Source organism: Chroicocephalus ridibundus, chromosome 2 (assembly GCF_963924245.1).
Source record: "Chroicocephalus ridibundus chromosome 2, bChrRid1.1, whole genome shotgun sequence".
Taxonomy (NCBI): Eukaryota; Metazoa; Chordata; class Aves; order Charadriiformes; family Laridae; genus Chroicocephalus; species Chroicocephalus ridibundus.
In genome coordinates, this window is record NC_086285.1 from 164,862,475 (window position 1) to 164,878,407 (window position 15,933).

The 15,933-nt window shown below is 40.2% G+C and overlaps 1 protein-coding gene across 11 annotated transcripts in view; it reads right to left on the reverse strand.

Annotated features, from left to right (window-relative positions):
- Positions 1-15,933, reverse strand: part of PTK2 (protein tyrosine kinase 2) — a 222,768-nt gene that overhangs the window by 57,612 nt on the left and 149,223 nt on the right. For 6 of the 11 annotated variants that reach the window (XM_063327608.1, XM_063327605.1, XM_063327606.1 and 3 more), the window contains 3 exons: positions 12,217-12,247; positions 9,565-9,617; positions 563-646 (listed from right to left, as the gene is read on the reverse strand). In XM_063327608.1, coding sequence (XP_063183678.1) covers positions 563-646; positions 9,565-9,617; positions 12,217-12,247 — 168 coding nt within the window. The remainder of the gene's footprint in view (positions 1-562; positions 647-9,564; positions 9,618-12,216; positions 12,248-15,933) is intronic. The other 5 variants (XM_063327601.1, XM_063327602.1, XM_063327600.1 and 2 more) reach the window with 1 other exon arrangement.

Genomic DNA, 15,933 nt, shown 5'->3' on the forward strand with positions numbered 1-15,933 from the left:
GATGCACTTTAGACGTTATTTATGAATAAAAGGAAGATAAGCATTAATGTTGTAAAAGTAATGCAACTATTACTCCAATTCTTCTTACCCCTAACAAAGCCAAACTGGTCCAGACCAACTGCTGAACCAGTATGCAGCCAAAAGCATCACCGTATTCAATATTTAATTCCAAGTGATCTCAGCTGATGCTTATTGTTGCGATTCTATTTCATTCATAAGCATGCTGTATCAGGGGTCCAAGAATGAAGTAAAAACATATTAACCAAAAAACCCCATGGGAAGACGGGGGCTGCAGAGCTATACAACTGACATTATTAATACGTTTGTCGTTGTAGAATATGATGCTTAAAACTAAGTCCCCCATAAAAACGGGGACCAGCAAGTTTGTGACATGGCACGAAAATCCAATTCAAAAGGAGGGAAGGGGTAGCAGAAATTTAATGACATTATTCTTGGAACTCTGTTTACCTGAGGCTAAAGTAGTACAAAAAAACAGTAACTGCATTAGTATATTCAGCTTTTTGGGTTACTTAGGCAGCCTATACAAAGAGCAGTGCAGTACCCTTAGGCGGCGGCTCATGGGAACAGAAGACGAAAGGGAGAAAGCGTCTAGCTTTCTTTACTTTATGCTGACAGTGATTGACTCCTTTACACAGAGGCAAGAAAAGGAAAGAGAAAAACAGAAACAAATTATTTGGAAATAAAATAAAAGAGACAGGAGAGAACATCTACAACGAATGAACATAAAAGTAAAGGTTTACATTACAATTCCGTATACGCAAACAGATACGAATGTTGTTGAAACTCTAAAGCGCATTTAGTATTTTCCTTCAAATTCCTTTCTACAGTAACGTTGTTCTTATTTCAGTTTTTAAAACTAAGACTAGAATCTATTAAAAAGTTAGCATTTGCCAGCTATGTGTACCATCCATCGACAACGCAAAGAACATTGTCTATCCCAGAAGTGTAACCCCCTTTTGCAAGCTCCCCATCTACGTTCTACTAGGACTGTGCTACAGCGAAATTCTGAGTTAAGAGGCAGCCACCAGACTTAACCATGGACGTATTGACTTTCTGGACCCTTAAAAGAACTTAAGACAAAACAAGTATGTCACGTAGCAAGGTTACACAGAACAAGGAAGAACACAGTTTCTCTGTCCCACTGCGATACAACACTGACGTTATTTTATGATCTGAAAATGGCCACTGGAGTTGTAACTCCGGTGCAGACCTGTCTCGCCAACTGACATTCAGCTCTCCAAGGATCTCTGGGTGAGCGGACCACGCTACTGTCCTCACTGGTCCCTTTCCTACTCACCCTACTGCATTTATTAGCAAAGTGCTTATCAGGAGCAGATTTTTGAGTAGGAGAAAATACAAAGAAGCCACAACTGATTTCACAAGGTGAGGAAGAAGGACACAAGGCGAACCCGAGGACAGCTGCTCCTTTTCTTTCTCGTTATCTGTTTTCTTTCTTTCCCTCTCTCCTCCATCTCAGGAAATGTGAGAGGTGGTTTAAAAAGCCAATCAACTAAAAACCTGCATCTTGTTGCTGGTAGTCCTTCACCCTCAAAACTCAAGTGAGGTCCAGCCACCTTGAGTTCTACAGACTGGAGGTACAGCTGTTAGAAGAGAAGCCCAGTAGCACAGAAGCAGCATACTGGGACAGCAGACCAGTTAGCGGTGGAAAGAGTGGAGGAAGGGTGGAAAAGGAGAATTACCTTTTCATTAAAATACTTTCACATTTTTCATAGATTCTAGAAACCTAGGAGCCATCAAAGCAGCTATACTTACACGAAAGCACCATCTTATACAGAGCTGTGCAGTTTTTAGTGGCCAGATTTTGAGGGAAAATGTGCAGAATTTTTTAGAAGTGTATTAAGTGTGTTCGATCACAGTCCAATCTGGAGGCTGCATATCGAATTTCACGCATGCAAATCTAATGGGTAACGCACTCCCAGATACAAGCCACGCTTTGCTAAGATGGCAATTTTAATCCAAAATTAAAACAAGTGGGTGAGATTTATCATTGCGTCCTAAACAACCAAGGACCATTATAAAAACTGCTGGGGTAAACAAACAGAAATCATTCATCAATTGTGAAAATTTACATGCCATTGGAAATGACAGAACATTAATCATATTCAATGCTAAAAAATAAAAGAGATGCAAGGAGAGAGCAAAATTATTGCCTAAGTTAGTGTATCGGCATGCCTGTGTATACCACGTTACCGCACTCCGAGGGACTTCTCTTCCTAACATCACACAGCACCATTTTCAGCACTCTCATTCTAACACAAACCTGAGGTAACATTCATAAAAAGCTTCAGACATAGCATGCAAGAAAAGAAAAAAAACCCTGCAGCTATTTTAAGAGACTACGGAAATGAGAATAAAGGAATCCGATACTCCGTACTGAAACAGAAGAACAGGTATAGAGTCGCTGGAAGCAACACAAGCTATCGAAAAGGGAAGAGATGTTTCAACCCTTGACCCGTCTGCTCAGGCCACGAATCTAATTTAAGCTTGAAATGCTGAAATGCTGCTCCCTCTCGCATTGATCCACGGGTAGCAGAAGCTGACTGAAACCTATTTCATAAGAAGGGCACATCAAAACGACAAAAGTGGGTTTAATTCATCATGTGCGTGTCCTGATGCCCTGCGATACGGGGTCCAACTCCTCTTCTGCATTTCAAACTTTGCCTTTATGATTTATTGTCTAAAGTCTGTTGAACTATTCTGCCAGACCACATGGAACACTGCTTTGTCTTAAACTCACCACATCTTCAAGTCTAGCTGCAAAAGAAAGCTTATTTAGGTAAAAAGTTGATTCCAAGTTAAACAAAAAAAAAAAGTTCCAAGACTTTTTCAGGAGTTTAGAGAGAGAGTGCCTGCTTGAAATGAATACTACTTAGAAGGATTTCCACTGTTCCACACTAGCTTCCAGTGGTGTCTACCTAAATGCCCATAAAGCTCAGAAATGCTGCTGAAAACTGCACTGGACTTCTTTTTTTTTGTTTATTTCCTCTTCTCGATACTAAGTACTCACGAAAATTGTTGTGTAAAAAAAAAAGAACAAATCACTTACTATGTAACAGACTATGTTAGAAAGGAAGCAACCAGGCTGAAGGGTTGTTACTACTGGAGCTCCTCGTTAGGATTGTATGAGTAAATAACCAATACTGGAAGCCTGAAACTGATAACTTCCCATTCTATTTATTCGTACATTCCTAAACCAGTTTGAGGAAAAACCCTGACAAAAAAAATCAGTAGAATGAATAAATCTATTTGTTTTCGACCTTTCGAAATAAAATGAGCACTGTGCAGTTGTCACATCAAGTATGTTTATATATAAACAACAAACCCCCAAACCTAATACTGCATGGAACGTTTCTTTAGTCATACTACAGTGTTGCTACTAGTAAAGCAAAAGTGTCTGCTCAAATCACATAAATGGATCACAAAGGAGGAGCGTAGGAGGGGAAGAACTCTTTTACCCACACCACAGACCGAGGAAACCAATGCGGTAACTTCCTAAGCACTGAAACGGAGGAAATCTGTTCAGCCTGTCACCACAGCTCAGTCTGGTCTTCTTGTGACGGGAATCTGAAATACCGTAATTTATTAGCATTAAGGGCATAATAAACTTTACATTTATTAATTAGCGGAATAGCTGGGTGAGCTAAGAAGGAAGTAGCTTTGTGAACTTGGAGACTAATGGCTTGCTCAAAGTTTACAAAATTAATCTGTAAAAAACCTTAGGCTTGAGTGTCTCCCAGTCCCGTGACCACACGGCACAGCTACAGCTGTACAGAGCCTTCACATTCCTCTAATTACTTAATAATTAGAATGTAAAGCTATGTAATTTATGCTAACACTGTTAGTCTTCCTTTTCAGAAGTGAGCTGTAGAGTACGACCTAAGTGAGCCGGCAGACACAGTCATATGCATCAAGACACAAGTTTGCGTTTTAAAAAATCCCTTACACTTTTCAGCATTGTCTTTTTGGAGTGAGCGTGTAAAACGAGCCCAACTTTACAACTTCAGGCAAAGAACACCTTTCCCCTCCTACCAACTAATTCAAATGGAACTAGGAAATCCAAGTCCTAGACAAGAAACTCTTTCAGAGTTGAGCACAGGGCAGACCTTCATTTTGAGCACGGGAATCCCTGCGTAGAGCACGCACTGTGCTTTGCGAGCAGAAGCGCGTCAACAACATCGTGTTTGTCTTTCCACCCTTGCTCCCAGCTTTGCTTCTGATTACCCCGCATCATTCGCCCGTACACTCGGGTCCTTTCACTTGCCGACATCTCCTTCATTAAGAACATTTTAAAGTGTTGTAATACTGAAATCAGGGGAAGATATTTATTATTTTTTTCCTCTCCTGTTTGTTGCACTTTGACATTTGGCTCCTGCTATATTTCAGTTTGCTCTAGGAAACCTACTGCAAGTCTCTCTCGCGGATGAACTATACCATATTGGTTTTTTCTGCAGGCTAAAATCTCACTTACATCATGTTTCTCCCCTTCAAAAGAGATTTTTTTTCATTCCAACTGAAATTTCAGCTAAGTGGTATGACTAAATTGGCAACTACTTCAAATTCAGGATCTGCTCATCAGTAGCGCCCTAGAGAAGAAGAACTCTCACGCCACTTCACTGCCACAATCAGGACTGAACCACAATATGTGATTTAAGTGTAATGATATTATAAACCTGTGCTTCTAAAGCAGAACCTGGAATCTTCCTGAGAAGCCCCTCTTTCAAGATGCTAAAATCCTTCAGTTCCTATAAGGATGTTCTCTCCAAGAGATCCGATTTCTCCTTCGCAGGGCATCTTACTGGATATATCTAAACCACAGGATGCAGTTATAATTTCCTCCAGAGTCACTATAAGCAAAGAAATTTTCCTTTTTCCCTTTACAGAGAGGCAACGGCACATCAGCATTATTAGAAATTTATGCCATCATATTATTATACACTTACAGCTACACCCTTTGTGACCTTAAAAAGCTACTTGTGTTAGTAACACCAGCTGCCCCAGCCAGGGAACAAGATGAGAAATTAATTTCTCTTTAAGATACCTTTTTCCCTATTGAAGGCGCGTGCCCTGGGGTCTGTTACTTAGATGGCTTGAACAGCCTGCCTGAGCATCTGAAACAGTGATGGTATTTTTAAACACCTTTCAATTTCCTACACCAAATAAGCACAGAGTAAAGCTGCAAACGCAGCACCCGCTTTGAAGCAAGACCAACCCTGGGGCAGCCCCTAAAACCCTCTTCAGGCACATGCTCATCTTCCTCCTTACTCTCATCTCTCCAGTTCCAGCTCCCTCCCCACAAAGACGGTATTTTACTCAGCAGTACCTGGATATCCAAGTGTCAAGAGCGAGTGCTTAGAATCATAGAATCGTTTAGGTTGGAAAACACCGTTAAGATGGAGTCCAACCGTAACCCTAGCACTGCCAAGAACCTAACACCACCACGGCTTGTTCAATATTCGGCTTGTTCAACAGGCGCTGAAACCAGCGGGCCTGAAATGTCATATTCCATAGCACCGCATATAAAGTAAGGTTTGAGCTACCATTCAAAAAACTTCTGTCCACGGGATTCTCTAGCGCAAAGGAGGCAGAGCGATTAGCCAAGGGAAGCAAAAGCGTCTTTATTCTTCCCAGTCATATTTATACAAGTGAGGATGGAGCAGGAGAAACCAAAGAACTCTGTGTCAGACCGAATTTATGTAAAAAGGGAGCAAGCAAACTAAGGCTTTATTGATTTCATGTTATGAAGAACTTTTTATAATATATAATTGACTAGGTAAATTATTATTTTTGGAAATGCGTGTATCAGGAAATACGTGCATCACTTTACTAAGGCGAATGTTTGCTATTTCAAAACAAACTGCTGGCCAAAATAAGTTCCTGTAGACTGGAGTAGAGCCTTTTAATAAGGTGACTCCAAGCAAAACAGCAGGAAATCTGGTCAATAAAATTATACTAAACTGCTATGCCGCTTCTTACAGATTTGATACACTATTTGCACAGAGCAAATAGTTTAGCCTTACTATTTCCTGAGTGTACGCTCTTGGCTAAGGACAAAGAATTCTTTCTTAATGTAAAGACAGAAGTAGAGGGAGAAGGAGATAAAAGTTGGAACTATCTATCTGTTAGCTAAAACACTAATTGCTTCTGGTGAATCACAATAACTTAAATCAAATCATCGTGTGTATACCAAAGAAATCTGAAATCCAGCTCATATTTAATTGGGCTTTTTATTTAAATTTATTTATAAACCCACCCTCACCCCCACCAAATGTAAAATTTGAGGAATAAGATTATTACTGTGCTTTAAAAAACCAGGGGAATTTGGTTGATGTCTTACTTGCACACAGTGGAAGCTGGTGCCCACGGCCAGGAACACAGAATTTAAAGAAGCAAGACAGACAAATAATACCAGAAAAAACCAGAAGCAGAAGCGTGCAGCAAGAGGTGGGTGGTGAAACCTGGTTCAGTGATACACAGCCGTAAGAGAACATTTCTTGGCTCCCAGGTCCAGCAATCTGCTGCTTTGGATTCCTGGAACCAACTTCACCCTTCACTAGTTTGAAAAGGCCTTTATTTAGAGCAGGGGAAAAAAAAAAGTATTTAAAAACCTGGTATCTTTGTATGCTTTGGAATACTGCAACACTCGGAAAGAACAAGTCTGCATTTCACTAGGCCAGAAATATTTCAAGGCATGTTAATAAATAGTTCAAAAAAGAAAGACAAGGCATCTTTCATTAACTGGCTCATTTTTAAACTTACCAAACTTCAGACAAACACCTGAACTTTAGACCACCAAATCCATGTTCCACACTGGTTTTTGGCTATTGCTGGTTTCCCCAAATTGTAGCAGGGAACTCACTGTGAAACTTGCCTTTAGAACTAAGGTTATTAATACTATAAATGTGTCTGACTGCTTAATTTTCCTGCTGAATGTCTGTCTCAGATTTTTGCTATTTAGCGTTAGCATCGGGAGAGGTCTAAAGAAAGGGGAGCGATCTCACTGAAAACGAACGGCGGAGTTAATTTATGATTTAACCCACCAAAGGCACGAAGGACGCTACAGCTGTCAGTAAGTTATAAAAGCTCGTCTTATTTGACGCCCTTTGCTCCAAGTCATTTAAATGTCACCAGAGAAAAGCTCTTATTCTGCAAACCACGCTAGCATCACCCACAGCTGGCTTTGCACGGGATGCTGTCAGCTGTCAGCCGCTGCTGACCTGGAACTCTCGGGTTAACTCAACATCACGTACATCTGTTGCCTCCGTTGTTCCGTACTGACGGATCAGTTACGTGTGACAACAGGAGTGACACTTCTTCACATCTACATGAAGTATTGCTTCATTTATCACAAGTTGATTCCTTTGGGGACTCAGAGATTTTTACAGAAAGTACCTCCCGAGGAAAAACCCTTATTATGCCACTTCATCTCAACGATCTGTCTGCGATTTAAATTTAATATACTGACATCCATGCCACACTCGATGCATTTAAAATCATTTTTGGGCAAAAACCCCAAACCAACAACAACAAAAAAGTATGCCAGTGTTCTGCGTACCCATGTTAAAAAGAAGAACCCTTGGGAACGAATAATAAATGCAATGGCTTGAATCATTCCAGAATTATGTCAGCCTTTCCAGTGGCCTGTAACACGGTATAAAAAGCAAGAATCAAGCACAATGGCTTCATTGTGGAAAGATACAAAACCTTTCTACAATGCAAGGAAAACACCTAGTTGGTTTTGATATTGGTATTGGGAAGAAAGAGATGGACATTTTCTGGTTTAATGTTATTGTTTTGCTTATGGCATCAGGAGCAGCTTTGCGCCTTACAGCCTCCTTGATGGTCTCTTGAACGACCCGCTCACCTCCCACGCTGCTACTTCTGTTTCTGCGGTGCTACAGCAAAGCTCTGATGTGCCTGGCACTCACCTTTACGTGACGCCCCGAATGCCAGAGTTCTGTGTTACTCTAACTTCCCTATGTTAAGATCAAAACGCTACTTCGAAAGAGTAGAGAAGTGAGTTTGTGCTCAGAGACGAGTACTTCGGCTACAATGCATCGAGCAAGAGATACCTAAATTAGCAAAGTCAAAGTGACAGCAATAAAGGATTGTGAAGTAAGCATTTATTACTGCTTTTAATATTTAAAGTATATCAGCATTCTTAGAAAAACTGAAGGAGTAAAAATTTGAGGTGGCAGGGGAGCAGGACTTTTTTGTCCTGAAGATTAGCTTTTTTGTGTGCGAGTGGAGCGCTTAAAAAGCACAGCACTAATCACTTAAGAAATTTCAACTTTTTCTAACAGCTAAAGGGAACCACACAGGTAAGAATCAAGAGAGAACATGCTGACCGTGCTTCATGCTTGTCTATCTTATCTACCATGCTTGCTTGATCAGTACTGAAGGAAGGAGAGCTGCTATTTGACTCTGGGAGGTAACAGTAACCGAAGAAGCTCTATTACACCTCTACAGCTTGATATGCATTTGAATTCCCGATCCTCTCATCTATTTTCTTGCACAAGGTCTGTTTACTTGGGCTTCCTCTGCCACGGGGTGAATCTCAAACATCTTTACATAAAGGTTAAGGGTGGGGAAAGGAATCTGAAAAGTAGAAAATTAATCAAACAGCTACATATTTTTCCTCCTCCTTGTATGAAATATGTCATTTTTTTGAATACATGCCACTAAACGCTCACATAGCTGTTAAAATGGGGCTGCAGCCTCCCTGCAAGTCAGGGGTGGACACTCCACTGGGTCACACCATTGGCTCCTGAAGTTCGTAGCCAAATACTAGTAATCTATAGGAACATACCATATCATTAATACACTTTTGCATTGAAAATCTCCTTAATAAATATTACGTATAAGGATCTAGAAAGGTATTTCCTACTAAGACACTGAATCAATCCCTCAAAAGGATTTGTTCGGAGATTCTGCGAAAGAAAAATGTTCTCAAGTATAAAAACTTAAAACAAGCCACAGTAACTAAGAGAAATCTCAGAAGCCTATAAGCTATACAAACAACATGTACTACCTCACATGCTCATCCTTCAATTAACTTGTGATTTTCAATAGCAAAAATGAAGTGCTTTGATCTAAACAACAGCTACACAAAAAAAGCTATTAAGTTTCTTCTTTCTGAAAAGCGATGATTAATATTTAATTGCCTATTTTCACTTTTCAAAGCGCCTCCTTCATAATTAACACATACTCAGGTAATTTAAGTTCTAGCCCACCACATTCTACTTCATTACAAAGCTAAGGGAAAATATTGACGAGCAGCCTTGCTTTGAAGTGTTCCGGCCCTGCGTGACTGCAGGGATACGGCTGTTCCGGCAAGTGACGCTACACGGGATGGCCGCAAAAAGTTTCTCTTTAGAAACTGCACTTCAAAAGGCAGCACAGCTCCGGTCTCGGGAAAGTCAATAGCCATGGAGCAAGAAGTGAGCTAACTGCGAGTGAAAAAACTGCCTAAACATCTGCTAGCTTTATAAATAAACTTGTATATTTTTTTTTTATGAGCCTTACCTGACACAGAGACTGTGTGTGACCTTACTCCTTGCTTCTCATTGTTGGCCAGCCTGTAAAACAGAGGTTGGAATCGCTGAATGCTGTACATTCTTCACGGTCACACACACTGGGAATTCATCCTAACAGGGCACCTACTGTAATTAGCAGGGCCAATCCATTTCCCACAGTGACAGCTTTTGAGGGGGAGAAAAGTCAGAAAGGAACCTACCATCTCAAACCCAGCTGGGGGAGTAAGAGTGGAGAGAATGCATTACCGTTTTAATTAGCATAGTGATTCACAATGACAGAGCAAATGTAAAGGAAAAAACAAAACCCCAGTTTTACAAACTTTTAAGGTCAAGCCGTGCACGTCTAAACATCGTCAATGTATGTAATCTGATGGTGCTTCTACTTTCTGTATCATATACTGGAAACAAAGTATGAATTGAGTTTTTGTCTGTAAGACGACTTATCCTGTACAACAATTTTAAATTAAATTACAGGTCAAGTAAATAAAGAAAACCAATTACATTTAAACGTAGTTCGGTATAAATGTTCACTAGTATCAGAAATTCCAATGAATTCTTCTAAATTTTGTTCACGTCACTAGTATCAGAAATTCCAATGAATTCTTCTAAATTTTGTTCACGTACATACATACACACAATTTTAACAGTAAGAGAGCGCTCCACTTCATGCTTTGAGAAATCTGGAATTTCATCTGGCAAAGACAAATCTTTCCAGATGCAAGACGCTGTTGGCTAGTAGTTTTATGTATTTGAAAACAGCCCATTCCTCTGCTGCCGGACCAAGAGCATATGGTGCAGCCCTTGTTTAAACAGCGTCAAGCATACAAATTCAGTTTTGGTAAAGTGTCCCAAAAATGGGAAGAAGTTTTTCCTTCAAACCTTATTTCATCCCAGAAATGCCTACAAATAAAATCTATGTAATTAATATTAAATGTAATGTAATCTACGTATGTATAAATGTATATAATATGTATATAATAAATGTATGTAATCTATGTAATTAATATTAAATAAAATCTATGCAATTAGAAAGTTATTCTGTGTTTCTCGGTCGTATCTATTTAAGCAAAAACAAGTTTTCCTCTTCTATATGAGCACATACTAAGTTTACCAATTTTACTGCTTCCAGCCTCGACTTTCATTTCCTTTTCCTCCCTGCATTTTAACTCCTCTCTTCCTGCACCACGAGCAAGCTACCTGGCTAGCAAGGACTGCAGCAGGACCTGGGAAGGGAGAGAAATCCCGAGTATCTAAGTGGCTAGTTTCTTGCAGATTGAGGAACAACCTGTTTTCCGTACTCTACCCAGTAGTTTAAAAAGTAACAATTCTGGACTTCTTCCAGGAATCGTGGAAGAAAAAGAATGAGGTGGCTGGGTCAAAGTAGGCACGGTCCGGTCCCTGTGTCCCAAAGGAAAAAGGAAGCGATGAGATACTATAAACTGCTACATTTCATTTGGGCTTTCAACAGTTATCTCCTGCTACGGGATACTGGTGACGCTGCCCGATAAGGTTCAAGGCAAACAATCTGATGCGACTGGCTTTAAACTGGGTGCGAACGTGGCTATAGAGAAAGCAGTCCGATTGCAAAAAAAAAATGCAAAACCCAAGTGGTTTGGTTAAAAGACTGAAGTTTAGGAGGCCACAGTAAGAAACTGCACGTGGAAAGGGGAGAGAACCACCCAAACTGGCCAGATGGGATGGAGACCTCGGCACTGACACCAGGAATGCAGAGAGTCCGCAGGAAGAATTAACAGGCTTGCCTGCCACTGTGTTATGGGATACCAACAACATAAGAAGTGTCCTTAGTTCCAGTGGAGTTGAATTAGAAATCTTTCCTTATTTACCTTATTGGGAAGGAGAAAAATGCAGAGAGGTATCTCAGCATACTTTAAGTAAGAATTATTAGATGCAGATAGCATGTCTCAGCGTACCTCAGATACAGCAACCCCGTAAAACTAGCCAGAGAAAAAAAGGCAACTCTATTCGCCAAACACAGATTAGCATTTTCTACAACCCACAATTACTATCAGAGAAGGATTTTTCTACATTACTGCATTTTAAAAAAATAGATTAAAAAGTATTTGCTAGGTAAACGGTATCCTTTATTACGTTGAACCTAGAGGTCCCAGCTCAGACTGGCCCCATTATGGAAATTTTATTAACAAAAGGTAACACAACAGATTTATGTCAGGAGAAAAAAAAATAAATTTTTGTATTTCACATAAGCAGAAAAAGGAGACAAATAGGAAAAACAAGAGCACTGACTGACTCACAGACTGAAACCACAATTCAGAAACTGTTTAGCATCATTCCTATAATTACATTTACTCATGGACTCAAAACAAATAGCCGGAATCCCAGGCAAGTCTTTTCCAAAACATCCTTCTTTTGTTACTATCGAATATGTTCTATGCATTATGCACTTTTCCCCTCTGATTTTATTTCTAATATCTGTATCGTTTAGTGCTGCTGTCAGTCATTTATGCCCCATGGTCCCAAATGACCGTCTCCTATTTGTCCTAGAATTCAAAAGCAACAATAAAAATTAAGCACGCATAAAAAGTCCTAAAGCGTCACTTAAGTAAAACCATTTTTCAAAACATTTTTTTTTATATTTAAGAAAAGAAAGCGTAACACTTACTTTGGTATTGACGGTAAAGCTCTTTCACCTTCTGTGTAAACAAGAAGAAAACAGGATTAAAATTTTATTCCAAGTTTCCAAATAACCTTTCTCAATATGCAATACGTAAACGCCTGAAACAACGATCATCACAACCTCTCAGGGAAAGGATGTTAATTCCAAAGACTGTTCTAGACATGTATTTAGAGCAGTGTATCAACACAACTCCTTCTAAACAGTGATACAGACTTTTTAGCAAACTCTTATCTGAGAGCACAATGCATACAGAATACAAAAGTTCTTTTTTATTCTTAACCAAGAACTACAATAAATCACCTTGCAGAAGGTATGACAGTATCTCATCTCTCCAGTAAGAAATGCTTTTCTTTTATCTCCAAGACATGCTAAGCGCTAACACATTAATAAAACAATTGAAGCCAACTTGGACTTCCAAGCAAGACAACTGAAATAAATCATTAAAGTATATAATATATCATATTGATTTCACATTTGGTTGAGATAATACAACAGTAATGTTTAGTAGCCAGAGATGAAGTTAGCTTTTTCTGAACTATTTTCAAAGCTTTGCCGGTCCTTCTCTGATAATGGCACTGCATAATAAAAACTTGGATGTAAATAATCAAGCTTTTTTTTCCCTATTGGATTTGATGAGACACTTGGTAACCATGTGGGAAAGGACGATGGGGAAGCCACAGATCCTTCTGTAAAACACCAATGATTTATAGTAGGTCACAGTATGAAGGGAAGGAGAGAAAAGGCAATTAAAATGGGTTATCACTCTCTAAATCACTGTAGTACTGATGGAGTGACAGAGCAACACTTTCAGAAAATGGTGATACATATCGATTACACAAAAGTAGTGTAAATTCTAGCTTGTTCTTATCCTGTTAAAATTTCCAAAATTTCCAGACCTTATAAAAGAGAACTACAGTGTTGCCTTTGTGTATTATGGGACTATGTAGAGAAATGCCCAGCACCCAGACACCACGCTCAATGCGGCAAAATACAGTATTTTATTACAATTTTTTTTTTTTGGTGTCTAAAGGGAGAGCAACATAGTTTGGCTCACCAACCTAGGTCTGGTTTTAAGTTTATTTAACAATGTTTAATCCATAAATGATGTTAACAACATGGCCTGTTAAGTTCACAAATATCCATTTTCCGTTTCCTACAACTTCACTGTGCTTTCACTAATCAGGTCTCTTGCTTCCATGCTAAACTTCTGCCCCAAGCTGCCTGTCTGACTTCAAGGGGACTAGTCAGACCTTTTAATGGTAAAAACATCCTTTGGAAATTGCCCAGGCCTATACAGTTTTGAGCAGGGACGTATCATAATTTGCTATGAGATGGGTGTTGTGTCAGGATGTTTCCTTTCACTGTTTCAAAGGAAGTCTGCCTGATTTTAGTCAAGCTCTCAGGTTTTTTTGGCTCTTAGAGCCTCAGACCTCCTCAGAGAGGAGACTCCAGCACTGGACTTGGGCTGCACATGCTCCACATCAAGCCCAGGGCTACAAAGTCAGATCTTTCCCAGTGGGTTTGGACGCAGACTCAATGGTACTTAAAGACGCTGAAGAGACAGCGGGTCCCCCTAAGTGCAGAAAGGGTAAGAGAGGTGCACCTCAAGGTCTGATGGGGGGTGTTGAAAAGGAAGATGCAGGAGAGAAGGGAAAAAAGGAGCTGTGACTTGGAAGACGACCTAGAGCAGCTCAGCAAAGCACCTAGAGCAAGACCCTGAAATTGGAGGGCGGAGGAAGGACAGCAAGATTATACAAGAAGCATGAGGTGGGAGATAAAGGTGTTGTGATATTAGGGTAAATGACACCTTTCAGGAAAGGAAACGAAGGCAAAAATCATGAAAGGTAGTGTGGAGTGAGAAGTATGACAAGCTTGAAGATGACAACCTGGCAATAAAAAGACTGGGGGGAGGTACCCAAAAAAGAGGGACTGGAATGGGCACTAGAGGATTTGCGCTGGATGGAACTGGGCAAGAGACATCAAGCCTGGAGAAACAGCCAAAAGAGTCCTGCCACCACTGTGCAGGCCTCCTTAGGGTTGTGAAGGAGACTCAAGAACCTTTAAGATCTACATGGTACCTACACCAGCTGTCACCATTATTTGCGAAAGCACCCCATGTTCTAGTTTACATCAAGTTATGATGCTACTGTTAGTTATTCCAACACCGGTCCAACATTTGGCAACGCATTTAATGGTTTACATGTTGCTGATGAATCACATGTGTTACTGGTAAAACATACCTACAGTCTGCTGGTTTTAAACACTTAGGGAATGATACAAACATACAAACCTCTGTGTTAAAAACACTTCATTAAACCGCAAAGTTAACTTCATCATTCGATATCTTTAAATTGAGATAACTGGTGCACAATTAATGAGCAGCTATTCAAAATAATTTTCCTTGCTGCTTAATATGTAGTACCATCGCATATTAACGATGCTCTGTGCAAACTGTATTCTAAATATAGAGCTGTTAACTTCCTCTAGGTGTTTGTGGCTTTTTGTTTTGTGGAGAGCACATCAGTATCGTATCTGGGGACTTCAGAAACACCAGGGAACGATTTCATAACACTTGCAGGGCCACAGTGCTTCATATGTTTGAAGTATGCAGCATGCATACTTCAAACTCAGCTGCAGCTTCATAGTCAGCTGCAGATCAGACTGTTTCTCCTGCAAACGTAGACCCCAACCTCTCAAGAAAGTGAGAAATACCACAGGTGGCAACTGCTAGTGTACGCTGAAGTCAATTACTACCTATCAAAAAGGATCTAAGAGAGCTAAAGATAGGATCCAACTTTCCGATGCAGTATTAAGTTTCCTTAATGATGAGAATCCTGTTCTGCTCCTGCAAGTCTCCACTTAACTGAACAACTTTCTATCAGTGTGAAATACAGAGCAAGGACTGTAATAAAATCTCTTTCACAACAAAATCCTGATTCCATCTTAATAGTAAACCCATTCTACACATTTTGTGAGATCAGGAGAATGGGAATAACTGGTATCATTATGTAGGTAGTTGAGGAGTAGTAACATGATGTGGTTAACAAGTAGCGGGTGACAAAGGCGCAAGGAATTGAAGATGGCTGAAAAACGTTGAGAGGAAATGATGGGGACAGAGGGACGGAGAAAAGCAGACACTCTAACCCAAGTTAAATGAATGTTTCTTTACAGATTGGTTGGAAAAACAGGCAGCATGCGTGGGTCCAACATATCTAAATACTTGGTTTTTTTGATCATCTTCCTTTTCACTGTCCTTTGCCAAATTCTAGGAGGCACGACTGATTTTGTTCTCATTAGTAGTGGAACAATGCACTGTCATGCTCTGAGCAGAACCAGCCCCTTGTCCCCTGGGCTGACCGGGGTGGGAGGGGTGGACAAGGCACGCTCAGCCCTGGGGAGAAGGAAGGAGCACTCAGCACTGCTCTGTGGCCACCATCTCACGTCTACACTGACCAGCTACATGGACATCCCCCTTCTGGCTGCTGGAGACAGAGGTCAAGCGGAGGGCCATTTACGGACAGGGAAAATCGGAAACGCAAACATATGTAAAAAAAAAGCAGTCAGAAATAAAAACCTACTATTAAGTAGTATTAGAGACGCCTCCCCTTTCACTGCAGAAAATTCAAGAAAAATCCATCCACATCAAACTACTGTTAAAATGGCGTATCAAAGCTGATCTTAGAGACGCCTACGTGCTCTCTG